General features: G+C 38.0%; 1 protein-coding gene across 5 annotated transcripts in view; it reads left to right on the top strand.

The window, feature by feature from the left end:
- Positions 1 to 14,445, top strand: part of PDE7B (phosphodiesterase 7B) — a 346,677-nt gene that overhangs the window by 290,699 nt on the left and 41,533 nt on the right. For all 5 annotated transcript variants that reach the window (XR_009506144.1, XR_009506145.1, XM_059941133.1 and 2 more), the window contains one exon: positions 11,960 to 12,111. Coding sequence is in view for 3 of the 5 variants with exons in the window: in XM_059941133.1 (XP_059797116.1) it covers positions 11,960 to 12,111 (152 nt within the window). In the remaining 2 variants the exon portion in view is untranslated. The remainder of the gene's footprint in view (positions 1 to 11,959; positions 12,112 to 14,445) is intronic.

Raw genomic sequence — 14,445 nt, 5'->3', positions numbered from 1 at the left:
GTGAAGAAAAGACCGCCTCTTCAATAAGTGGTGCTGGGAAAACTGGACAGCTACAAGTAAAAGAATGAAATTAGAACACTCCCTAACACCATACACAAAAATAAACTCAAAATGGATTAAAGACCTAAATGTAAGGCCAGACACTATCAAACTCTTAGAGGAAAACATAGGCAGAACACTCTATGACATAAACCACAGCAAGATCCTTTTTGACCCACCTCCTAGAGAAATGGAAATAAAAACAAAAATAAACAAATGGGACCTAATGAAACTTAAAAGCTTTTGCACAGCAAAGGAAACCATAAACAGGACGAAAAGACAACCCTCAGAATGGGAGAAAATAGTTGCAAATGAAGCAACTGACAAAGGATTAATCTCCAAAATTTACAAGCAGCTCATGCAGCTCAATATCAAAAAAACCCAATCCAAAAATGGGCAGAAGACCTAAATAGACATTTCTCCAAAGAAGATATACAGATTGCCAACAAACACATGAAAGAATGCTCAACATCATTAATCATTAGAGAAATGCAAATCAAAACTACAATGAGATATCACCTCACACCGGTCAGATGGCCATCGTCAAAAAATCTACAAACAGGGCTTCCCTGGTGGCGCAGTGGTTGAGAATCTGCCTGCTAATGCAGGGGACGCGGGTTCGAGCCCTGGTCTGGGAAGATCCCACATGCCGCGGAGCAACTGGACCCGTGAGCCACAACTACTGAGCCTGCGTGTCTGGAGCCTGTGCCCCGCAACGGGAGGGGCTGCGATAGTGAAAGGCCCGCGCACCGCGATGAAGAGTGGCCCCCACTTGCCGCAACTAGAGAAAGCCCTCACACGAAAACTAAGAGACCCAACACAGTCATAAATAAATAAATTAAATAAATAAAGTATTAAAAAAACAAACCAAAACAAAACTAAAAAAAAAAAAAAAATCTACAAACAATAAATGCTGGAGAGGGTATGGAGAAAAGAGAACCCTCTTGCACTGTTGGTGGGCATGTAAATTGATACAGCCACTATGGAGAACAGTATGGAGGTTCCTTAAAAAACTAAAAATAGAACTACCATACGACCCAGCAATCCCACTACTGGGCATATACCCTGAGAAAACCATAATTCAAAAAGAGTCATGTACCACAATGTTCATTGCAGCTCTATTTACAATAGCCAGGACATGGAAGCAACCTAAGTGTCCATCAACAGATGAATGGATAAAGAAGATGTGGCACATATATACAATGGAATATTACTCAGCCATGAAAAGAGATGAAATTGAGTTATTTGTAGTGAGGTGGATGGACCTAGAGTCTGTCATACAGAGTGAAGTAAGTCAGAAAGAGAAAAACAAATACGGTATGCTAACACATATATATGGAATCTAAGAAAAAAAAAAAAAAAGGTCATGAAGAACCTAGGGGCAAGACGGGAATAAAGACACAGACCTACTAGAGAATGGATTTGAGGATATGGGGAGGGGGAAGGGTAAGCTGTGACAAAGTGAGAGAGTGGCATGGACATATATACACTACCAAACGTAAAATAGATAGCTAGTGGGAAGCAGTTGCATAGCACAGGGAGATCAGCTCGGTGTTTTGTGACCACCTAGAGGGGTGGGATAGGGAGGGTGGGAGGGAGGGAGATGCAAGAGGGAAGAGATATGGGAACATATGTATATGTATAACTGATTCACTTTGTTATAAAGCAGAAACTAACACACCATTGTAAAGCAATTACACTCCAATAAAGATGTTAAAAATAAATAAATAAAAAACAAACATGGGGATGTATGTATATGTATAGCTGATTCACTTTGTTATAAAGCAGAAACTAACACACTATTGTAAACCAATTATACCCCAATAAAAATTTTAAAAAATAAAATAAAATAAATAAACATGTTAAAAGGTAGAGCTAGAGGAACAATTCTCCTTTTGCCTTAAAGAAGACTCCTCTTCCTCCACCTCTTCCCACTCCATGGCAGTGTTGAAGCAAAGCTCTTCTTCTAGTGACAGCCATCAAGAAGTCGTATTTGTCATACGTAGAAGAGCTAATGACGTGTGGCTTTAGTACATCTCTGTTCAAGACCTGAGTTTAGAGAACTTAAAATAACTTAGCTCCTTTTAACCCAAATTGATTTTCCAACTTCAAGTTAAATTTTAAGGTAATGATGAGTTTTCTTTTGGTTTGGGTTTGTTTTCCTTTTGTTTCTTTCCTTTTGTGTGTGTGTGTGTTTATTATTGTTAATGTTACATTGTGTGTATTTTTGTTTGTTTTTGGTATCACAACTGTTTTTCTTACTTTTCTATTAAAGACCTTAGAAAATGCCCCAGATGCTAAGGAATTTAATTTACATTTTATCTCAATCCAATTACTCCAGGATCTCAAAGGTCACTTGTGCTGACTTTGTCTTAAATATATGTTGACCCACATGAGAACAGTCTCCACACTTGATGTTACAGGACAAGTAATATCTTTGGTTGTTATTAGTTTCTATGCACCATTTTCTGACTGCTGGCAATATGTACAGGAAAAATAAACAAATAAACAAATATGGTCATTTATGAGCACTGATGATTTTTGAAAGATCGGGATAGACATAGTATTTTCTTTTCTTTTCTTTTTAACATTTAATACCCCCTTCACCCATTTCTCTCACCCCTACCCACCACCTCTGGCAACCACCAATCTGTTCCTTATATTTATGAGCTTGATTTTTTTTTGGATTCCACATATAAGGGAGATTATACGGCTTTGTCTTTCTCTGACTGATTTGTTCCACTTAGCATAATGCCCCCGAGGTCCATCCATATTGTCACAAATGGCAACACCATTTATTGAAGAGAATTTTTTCCCCATTGTGTAACTTTGGCTCCTTTGTCATAAATTAATTGACCATATATGTTAAGGGTTTATTTCTAGGTTCTCTATTATGTTCCATTGATCTATTTGTCTGTTTTTATGCCAATACCATACTGTGTAATTACTATAGCTTTGTAAAATAGTTTGAAATCAGCAAGTAGGATGCCTCCAGCTTTGTTCTTCTTTCTCAAGGTTGCTTTTGCTATGCAGGATCTTTTGTGGTTTTCAGATTGTTCTATTTCTGTGACGGATGTCATTGGAATTTTGATAGGAATTGCATTGAATCTGTAGGATGCTTTAGGTAGTATGTAAATTGTAACACTATTAATTCTTCCAGTTGATGAGCACAGAATATCCTTCCATTTATTTGTCTCCAAATTTTTTAATTAATGTCTTGCAATTTTTAGTATACAGATTTTTCACCTCCCTGGTTAAATCTATTGCTCGGCATTTTATTCTTTTTAATGAAATTGTATATGGAATTGTTTTCTTAATTTCTCATTCTGATAGTTTGTTATTAGCATACAGCATGGCAACAGATCTCTGTGTATTGATTTTTTATCTGGCAACTTTACTGAATTCAATTATTCTAAGAGTTTTCTGATGGAGTCTTTAGGGCTTTCTATATATATCATGTATCAAAATCATAATATCATTTCGATATTTTAAAGCATCTGGTTCTTTTAGGAAGAAATGGAGACTTTAATGTCTAGAGATACTAATCTGTGAAAGCTGGGATTTGACTGAAGCACATGAAACTGAAGTCTTTAATACATGTTGAAATGAGCACTAGTCTCATTCAGCACCTCGTCAAAAAAACCAGAAGTCCACATTATACATTTTTGAAATCCACTGATACTGTTTTCTACACATAACCTCTTTACTAGGTCTTTTTCTTTTTTTTAAAGTAGTCTACTTAAAAATTATATCTACAGGGAAACTGCATCTTAGCATATGGTTGTTTCAATCTTAAAACCCTCATGAATGTTTTCAAGAAAATTGCCATCCTGGATAACTCCACTAACCTTCCAACTTTGCAGGAATCCTGAATCCTAAACTAGTAGAATTGGCAATAAAAGAGAAAGAGCTATACTGTAAATCTGCTATTTGTGCTTCAGGGCCCCTAAAATCACACTAACTAACTTTTTTCATCTTTTTTTAAAACTACATATTTAAAACTAGAATCTCAACCTGATTTCTCCAAGACTCATCATTCTTGAACTTAAAACTGGAGCACAGACACAGGAAAGTTATTTAACTCCATCATCATGTATTTAACACCTATATCTTGCAGGATATTGTGGAAATTCAAAGAAAACTAGCAGGAATCTGGCCTCTGAGAGCTTACAGCCTAATAAGAAAGTCAGATGTGTAAATAAGAGTAAATTTGCAGTCACACGCGGCACAATGTTATAGTGGAGGTCACTCACAGGAAATGGCAGTAGCAGGAGGACTTGGTCCCTGGAACTCCATTTGGGGGGTTGAGGAAATGATTTCAAAAGCTAAGGTACAGGGACTTCCCTGGTGGCACAGTGGTTGAGCATCTGCCTGCCAAGGCAGGGAACACGGGTTTGAGCCCTGGTCCAGGAAGATCCCACATGCCGCGGAGCAACTAAACCCGTGCGCCACAACTATTGAGCCTGCGCTCTAGAGCCCGCGAGCCACAACTACTGAAGCCCGCGCACCCAGAGCCCAAGCTCTGCAACAAGAGAAGCCACCGCAATTAGAAGCCCGCGCACCGGCCCCGCTCGCGGCAACTAGAGAAAATCCGCGCACAGCAACTAAGACCCAACAATGAAGACCCAATGCAGCCAAAAATAAATAAATAAATTTATCAAAAAAAAAAAAAAAAAAGCTAACTTACAAGTGTAAGTTTTAGAATCCCACTTTACAAATTGGCTTATTATTTTAAAATGGCATTCAATAATGATGTTTCTGTAAACTAATTGAGAGAACTGATTCAGATTAAAGCAACAAATTTTGTATGGAGCTTCCATTATGAGCAAGATTATGCACTAGATACAAAGGGTTACGAAATTTGATAAGATGGTTTCTGACCTAGAGGAGTAATAAGTTATTTATACCAATATCTCTATAGTACAAGACATATTTAAAATCCTATAAGAATATAAAAAGCATATGCATAGCCACTAACCCAGCAAGGAATTTCATTATAATTATTATGATATAATAATTATATATAATTATATAATACTTACATAATATATAAGTATTATAATTATTAGTACAATAATTATCAGATTAGGGCATTTATTAATAACATTATTTTAAGTATTCAGTAGAATTAATGCTCTGAAAGTATTGATATTAGGTTTGTGGAGTTGGGTCTCCATGTTTGCCTGAAGCAAATTCTGCTCATTTAAACCTAAAAGCGTTTTTTGTTCTCACTATCACCTGAGCTACTTCTGCACCAATTACTAACTATTCAAATTCTGGGAACAGTAGATATAGACATTGCTGGAGAACTATGTATACAGTCGACAGAAACAGCCTCAGCAGATAGGTGTGCTTATAGCTTTTTTTATCCCAGATACTTATTCTAGGTTTAAGATTTCTCCTAGTACCAAAATTTATCAGCCCCCTGTGAAGAGAATATGCCATAGAGAAGATACTCAAAATGAAAATAATTTTTATTAACATTTTTTGCATTTAAGCCGACCCCAATTTGTGAAATTTAAAACTTACCATATCAGCAGTGCCAATATAAACTTCATAACCCTAAAATTAGTTTCTAAATAGAGCAGAAATGTGTTAATATGCACAATTTGTGAAATTTGTAAAAGAACAAGTAAACAGAAAATGAATTTCACAATCAGGGTCATTGTGCACATAGATTAGGCAATGAAACATTCTGGAGCACCATTTTATAACTGTCCCAAATGAGACTATGGAGACCCATAGCCTATAAAACAACAAAATCCAAACAAAAAACATCATTAAGATAGCTGTGAATGCCTTTAAATAATAATTTTTTAATTATATAAAAGTATTAAATAAACCCAGTATTTTATTATTACGCACATTGTTAAGATTCTTTAAATTTTTGCAAGCTGATTTTAACTGAGCTATCTGCAAAATTTAGCTTAGCTAATCATTTAAATTTCTGTCCAGAAATGCCTATCACTTACCCCTAATAATCAAAGCAAAAATATGCTAGTTACTCACTGAAAGTCCTTTTGGAAACAAATGTGTCAGGTCTTATTCAATAATTGTATAACACATTTCGGCACTTCGAAAAGTAATACCTAGGATTATTATACAGCATGGTGATTTAATCACAGTTTGTTCTTTATATGGATTTTTCCTCCCAACTATACCTTCAGTTTATATCCTACTTTTCTGTTATCTCACAGCACAAAGTGCTCACTAAATGACAATTGATAAATAAATAAGTTATTAGTATTGTTTTAAAATAAATTTATTTTTCTTTCATTATGGAATGCTCTTCTTCTTTAGAGAGCTACCTTGAGGATTATTTTTTTCATTTAGCTTTATGAACGTCCTCACATAAGAAAATTAAGCCCTATTGTTTTTATAAATGGTCACCCAGCATCACTTCTGAATTATTTTCTTGTGTATCAAAGAATAACCCAGATAGCAGTACTAAATGGCATAGTCATGACTTGCCTTGGTATTTTAGAAAATATTGGCCACCAATGAATACTGTAGCTCGGCAGATATCTACCTGCTCATCTCAGACAATAAGTTTGAAATTGCACAAATAACAATACACATCATTACAGCTAATTGGTTCCAAAACTGAAACTCTCACGGTGAATGACATTATCTGCTACATTTTTTTAACCTACACACTACCATAAAAAATTAAGTATGAGAAGCTTTTATAAATAAATCTATCTATACATAGATTTATTTCAATATTAAATATATTTTACATTATCTGAGCTTCTGCTGCAAAGATGCAAGACAGGGCCAAAACTAGGTTGGGACAAGTGAGGCACTTACCTCAGGCTCAAAATTTTAGAAGGTACCAAATAATTCAGTAATTAAAATATTTCATTTTTTAACATAATATTTTTAAAATAAAAATTAGGACAAAAAAATATCAAAAATTGAAATAAAGATTGAAAGAGATCTACATTATCATGTTGGTAGACTATCATCTATCTGACAACAAGGTGAAAATAATAAGTAGGGAAGGAGAGAATCTTGCTGTTTTCCTCTTTGATTAAGGAAAAAAAGTGGCTCTCAACTTGATATCTCCAGCTCACAGCATCATTAGATTAGCAATATTTTAGTCAAAATGATCATTTTAGTGGCTAGAAACCATTATTTCCTATCACCTATACTTACTGTATATGACAAGTGTCATTATCTTAACTATGACTCTGCTTAAAATATTATACCACCTGCAAAGCTGAATGGGAGTTGACAAAGAAATAATCCATAATTTCAATTTGCTATGTTCGTGGCATATTTCCATACTCCAGTCTTAAGTTGGTTGCTTTTCATCCTATTATGTAAACACAGCATGCTCTCCGCCACATAGGAGATTCTCTTTTAGTATTTTAAATTGGGCGATTTTCATAGACTATGAAAAAAAAAGGAATAGATCATTGTATGGATATTTCCTTTTAGGTTTACATAACAGAGGAATAATTAATTTCATTTATTTACTGACACACTTGATTTCATTCTATATAGTTCTATATAGAAATATCGCCAAGTTTCTTTGCTCCCCTACGTAGCAAAACTCCTCAAGAGCTGAATATACTCAATGTCATTGCCTCAGATTTCTCCTTTCCCTTTCCCTCTCTTCTTAGACTCTTTATTACAAAATAACTTCAGATTTATAGAAAATTTTCAAGAACGGAGCAAAGAACATTCATATACCCTTTACCCAGATGCACCAATTATTTTATTTTGCCCAATTTGCCTTCCTGCTACTTTCTTCGTAACCACTTGAGAGTTTGTTGTACACATCATGCCCCTTTATCCCTAAATATTTCAGCATGTATTTTCTAAGAACAAGGGATTCTTTCGTGTAACCACAGTTCAGCTATCAAATTCAAGACATTTCTAGATAGGGAAGATGGTGCCCCCTCTACATTTGTCCACTAAAAAAGCTATCCATTTTTTCTTTTCCGATTAATAAGTTATCTGTGAAGAGATACTTTGATGCTATGTAATTATCCAGTTGCTTTTTAAGCTTTCACTTAACAATTTTATTGTCCATTAATGATCTTGGCCTGAATCAGTTATTACTATAAAGGTTGCAAAATGGTAACTAACTCTTATTATTTCTTCTACCTTATTGGTCAGCACTCGCTGCAAGGAAGAGCTTTCCCTTCTTATTTATTTACTCGCTTGCTTACTCACTAACAGTATGGACTGCTGGAGTCTTCTTTCAGTCAGTGGTTTATAATCCACTCTTCTATTATTCATGTTGAGTTTCAAATTTTCCCATATTTGTTCAGAGGGGCCCCCTTCACAATGTCTCCTCTGTCATTTTTCTATGAGCCCATCATTTTTCGAGCTCTCCCTTATTTTCTGGCATTACAAGAAGTTACAGTTCATCTTGATTCTGCCTGCCCCAGTCCTAGACTTGGCCATTTCACCAAGGTTATCTGGTTCATTTTAGTGATAAATTGTATTTAAATAACAAAATTTGAGTGCTAGATGTAGCTACTGGGTGTTGTTGCTTCTAAGCATACAATAAAATGTGCTCTTTTAAATTCAATGAATTTTGACAGATGTATACACCCATGGTCAATTCTCCGTCTTCATTGTACTTGATCTATTAGCAGCATCTGAAACTGAGGATCAAATATTGCCTCCTTGCAATATTGTCTTCACTAGGCCTCCAGGAAATGATACTCTTGGTTTTCGTCCATCCCCGCAGGATAACTTCTTCTCAGTCTCCTTTGGTTCTCTCTACTCTTCTCCACACCCTTTTAAGTTGAAGTACTCCAGAACTCAGATTCTGATGCTTTTCTCATCTGTAGCTACACTCACTCCCTAGGTAAATCTCATCTGACAACTCCCAAATTTGTATCTCAAACCCAGTCTTCTCCCCCAAGCCCTGGATTTTTATATCCACTTATTTCTACTTGACATCTTCACCTGAATCTCCAATTGACATCCAAATGCAACACGTACAAAACTGAAATCCACCCCACACCTGCTCCACCCGTAGCCTTCCCCATCTCAGGTGATGGCAGCTCCATTCCCCCAGTTATTTAGGCCAAAAACTTGAAGGCACTCAAAGTATATTCAGAATCCCTCCACTTCTACTCTCCACTGTTCCCCCCATGATCTAACCAGCCGTCATTTCTTGCCTGGATTATTCCAATAGCTTCATAATGGATCTCACTGCATCAAAGCTTGCTGCTACAGTCTCTTCTCAACACAGAAACCACAGTGACCCTCTTTAAATGTTAAGTGTTTCCATATTACTCTTCCTCTCAAAACTTTGTGGTGGTTTCACATTTCACTGACAGTAGAGCCCAAGCCATCACAATAGCTTTCAGGGCACAATTCTCACACACACACCCACTTTGCTCTATGACCACATCTCTCACTCCTTCCTTTTTCTCTCCTCCCCATCCACACTGAACTGCTGCTCACCCCACATGCCAGCAAACCAAGCACGTTCCCACTCTAGGGTTATTCGAGCTGGTCCCTCTGTAAAGAAGGCATTTCCCCAGATATCTGCTTGGCCAGCTCCTTCATCTCCTTCAATTTTGATCAAATCGTAGCCTCTAATGAGGCCAACCCTGACTACCCTAACACAGAACCCTGGATCCCTCATTCCCTGCGTTTCTTCCTTCACCCTTTGCACATACCAGCTTCTAATACATTTTTATACATTACTTCTTGTTTTTGTTTATTGTTTATTGTCTATCTCTCTATGTTAGAATGCAAGCTTCTTGAGGACAGGGATCTTTGTTTTGCTCACTGGAGGATCTAGAACTGAGGGATCTCACCAAGCATCTAGAACAGTGCCTATTCCTTAGTAGCACTCAAAACATTTTTTTTTTTTTGGCCATGCCAAGCAGCTTGCAGGATCTTAGTTTCCCGACCAGGGTTTGAACCCGGGCCCCAGCAGTGAGAGTGCCGAGTTCTAACCACTGGACCACCAGGGAATTCCCTCAAAACTTTTTTTTTTTTTTTTTTTTTTTTTTGGCTGCGTTGGGTCTTCATTGCTGTGCACGGGCTTTCTCTAGTTGCAGTGAGTGGGGGCTACTCTTCGTTGTGCACGGGCTTCTCATTGCGGTGGCTTCTCTTGTTGCAGAGCACGGGCTCTAGGCACGCGGGCTTCAGTAGTTGTGGCTCAGGGGCTCTAGAACACAGGCTCAGTAGTTGTGGCACACGGGCTTAGTTGCTCCGCGGCCTGTGGGATCTTCCTGGACCAGGGATCAAACCCGTGTCCCCTGCATTGGCAGGCAGATTCTTAACCACTGCACCACCAGGGATGTCCCCCCTCAAATCATTTTTTTAATGAATGAACCACTTTATCCTGTACCTTAACTTGATAAACAAATAGAAATGAGTGAGAATCCATCAGTAGAATTGAGTCTATATATGCCATTTTTAATATTGATGTGAGCTTAAGCACCCAACTTCAGTTTACGCCTCTTATCTCCTTATGTTTTTGTTTACATCTCCCCACACATGAAATCTAGAACCATTTTAAAATAAAAAGAATTTTAATCAGGTGGCATTTTCAGAAAGTAGTAGGTGTTGTCTATCCTGAATTAAGTCCTTGCATGCATAATTAATCCAAGTAACGAACTGAGTTTGGTCATTCCCTGCCCTTGGGGAGTGTCACATTGCTAAGGAGACCCTTGCCCATTGATTCCTGGGCTTCTAATATCCACTGTGATTTTGAGTTCTATAAAGGAAAAGGGGACATGGGAGGAGGCACGAGAGAAGCCAAAATTTCTTTGTATATGAACTGTACGTTTTCCTACTAGGACTGTTCAGTTGACTCCAGATTTAAAATTGGCAGCAGACGTCACTTATGTGGCTGAGTGATTCATAGAATTTCAGCTGAGATAAGACATACCTTGACAGACATTCAAATAATGTGCTTGGGGTATTTCTGGACAATCAACAGTCAAGTTTTAAAAGGCACATGTGACAGGAGTATTAAAATATCTGTACTGACAGGATCAGATTATTATGGCCACCAGTAAAAGAGAATATACTCCATCAGGAAATAAACACCCACTCTGCTTCATGTCATGGCAATCTAGGTCACTCTTGCGCTGAGATTTTTAATTCTTTTACCGCTGATGTTCCTGGGACATTAGGAAACATCTCCTCATGTCTAAGCTGGTGTATTCTCAACTCTTCTAATTCAGGTGAAGGATTTCATCAGACTAGAGAGAGGATAGGATGAGAACCTGTTCTAAATTTTGGAACTTCAGCTCCAGTATAGCAGAAAAAAAGCATACCTGTTCCTTAAATGCATGCAGAAGTATGTGAATTCACTCACTCAGTTTACCAGCATCATTAATAAGAAAACGAAGTTTTTAATTCATGTATTTCATGTCTTCCAAAATTAGTCAGAAATATCTCATTTTAATGAATGTAACATATAAGAAATATCATTTTTTCTAGAAAAATTTCAAATGCAGAGTTAAATGGTCTGTATTAAGAAAGCACTGGGCTTCCCTGGTGGCGCAGTGGTTGAGAATCTGCCTGCCAATGCAGGGGACACGGGTTCGAGCCCTGGTCTGGGAAGATCCCACATGCCGCGGAGCAACTAGGCCCGTGAACCACAATTACTGAGCCTGTGCGTCTGGAGCCTGTGCTCCGCAACAAGAGAGGCCGCGATAGTGAGAGGCCTGCGCACCGCGATGAAGAGTGGCCCCCACTTGCCACAACTAGAGAAAGCCCTCGCACAGAAACGAAGACCCAACACAGCCATAAATAAATAAATAAATAAATAAATAAATAAATAAATAAATAAATAAAAAAGACTTTAAAAAAAAAAAGAAAGCACTGAGAGCATCTCTTAGATTTCTCTCCTTTATATAGTATTTTTACATAGTGGAGAAAAATAGGGCTTTTTAAATATATAACTTCTGAATTTGATTACTTTCCACAGATACAACATACTCAGGGGAAATTGGCACCAAGAAAAAGGTGAAAAGACTGTTAAGCTTTCAAAGATACTTCCATGCATCGAGGCTGCTTCGTGGAATTATACCGCAAGCCCCGCTCCACCTGCTGGATGAAGACTACCTTGGACAAGCAAGAGTGAGCTAGTTACCCCTCTGTCACCTCACACTAGGCCAGTGGCTGAGAGCATGTGCTCCCCCCTACTCCCCATCCCTCCCACCCCCACCCCCCAATAGCACCTGGGTTGAGTCTTTACTTCTGTCACTGAAGAGCTCCGTGCCTCTGGACAGTTATTCAACACATCTGGACTTTTTCCTTAAATATAAAGTGAAGTAATAGAAACGCTCACCTCATAGGGGTGGTACAAGGATTAAACAAGGTAAAGCATGTTTGCATGCTTAATATACTCATGCCTAGCACATGCTAGCTATTCTCATTTTTATAAATGTGCAAAACACATTTGCACAACACTAAATAAAATGAAGTTTTGGACTGGCCGATTACCAGTGAAGGAATAAATTTTTTAACCCGTTGAATTATCTCACCATAATAGCTACCCTGAAATTAACCCAGTAATTACCAACTCTTAATTCCACTTTAGGCTATCAATACAGTGCACTGTCTTTGTTATAATTTTTAATTTATTCAAAAAAATTTTACTAATTTGACAGCTATTTTTGCAATGCATTGATCCAACAGAGGGTAGAAATCTAATGTGTGACAATCTAAAAAAAGTTCATAGGTTATCTATAGCCCAAAGTCCCAAAGGAATTTAAATTTCAGGAATAAACCACCTCAGTTTAAACAGAAGTCAAAGGTAAAATCTTATAGTTCCTATGATAAGTAATATTATGCTGTCTATATGCAATTAAGAAATATATTCTAATGGTATATACAATTAAGAAATAAGCAGCAAGTAATGTTAGAAGAACTAATTCCCAACATTAGGTCTACAAAAAGAAAGCAAATATCACTCCTTCTAACAGCCCAAGGTCTGAGATTGAGTGAATGGTTGGTTGGTTGGTTGGTTGGTTGGTTGTTTCATTTGGTGAGAGGAGGAGAGCAAGGCTAAGCTCCCAGTGCTGGAGCATCCGTGACAGAGCATTCTCTGTGGGGACCTCTCAAGAAAGACAACAGTGAGATGTAGAAAGAACCACAGACCAGAGGTCAGGATATCAGAGATCAAAGTTTGGCTCCGCCTTTAGAATTGTGTGACTTTTGGATAAAAACTCACTCAAACTAGACTTCACCAAAAACCTACTATCCCTTCATTTTTCTGATGCTGTTGTGAAGGCCTTTGTGTGCCATGATGAGGCCTTTGGATTTCATCGAAAGACACAGAGAGGCCATTCAAGGGCAGGTAGAGGAGAGTGAGCTGGTCCTTACTGGAAGCAGGGCCTGTGAGAGGAGAGGAAAGCAGTCACAGAAGCTACAGTGAGGATAGAATCAGCAACTGCAACTTTGTGTCTGAGAGTTAACATCATCTAATTCCAAGTAGGGGGGGCTTCCCTGGTGGCACAGTGGTTGAGAGTCTGCCTGCCAATGCAGGGGACACGGGTTCGAGCCCTGGTCTGGGAAGATCCCACATGCTGCAGAGCAACTAGGCCCGTGAGCCACAACTACTGAGCCTGCGCGTCTGGAGCCTGTGCTCCGCAACAAGAGAGGCCGCGATAGTGAGAGGCCCGCGCACCGCGATGAAGAGTGGCCCCCGCTTGCCACAACTAGAGAAAGCCCTCGCACAGAAACGAAGACCCAACACGGCCAAAAATAAATAAATAAATAATAAAAAAAGATTACTATAAGAGCCAGTCATATTAAAAAAAAAAAAAAGAAAGACACAGGAAGTCTACATTGGACAGTAGGTCTTTAAAGTACCCAATATTTCCAATTGTCCACACTTCAGTCTCCTGTCTGTTACAGTGGTTAATTTCGCATTTCGTCCACACTGAGCAGAGTAGTGTGCTCATCAGTCATCTAGGTTTCTTTTTTTTTAAGTTTACTGTAAACCTCCTCCCCCTAAGTGCATAGTAATTTGTGATGTAGAGACTTAAGGGAACTACAATTTTAAAAGGTATCTATCGTGTGCTTACTATGTACTCGCACTGCTCTAAGCACTTTACATGTTTTACCTTATTTAATCTTCACAACAACCCTGTGAAGCAATAGTATTATCAGCTACATTTTTCAAATTAGGAAACTGAGGTACAGAGAGTTAAGGAACTTGCCCAAGGTATCACAGCCAGTAAGCGATGCAGCCAACATAGGATGTGGCAGTCTGATTCCGGAGCCTGTCCCTTTAACACTGTTGTTATTAGGCTGCAGAGTAAGGTTTGTTTTACTACAAACCAGTTGTACATAGATAGTAGTATGCTATTTTCAACTGTTTAATTGTTTAATTCACGATGTCTCAAAGTAAATATTTGAGTCTCCGATATGATTCATGTGAGTGCTGGCTTTTGTTTGTCTTTTCAG

Source organism: Balaenoptera ricei, chromosome 12 (assembly GCF_028023285.1).
Source record: "Balaenoptera ricei isolate mBalRic1 chromosome 12, mBalRic1.hap2, whole genome shotgun sequence".
NCBI lineage: Eukaryota > Metazoa > Chordata > Mammalia > Artiodactyla > Balaenopteridae > Balaenoptera > Balaenoptera ricei.
Note: the sequence above shows the minus strand (reverse complement) of the source record. Positions and strands in the feature narration are given on the sequence as shown.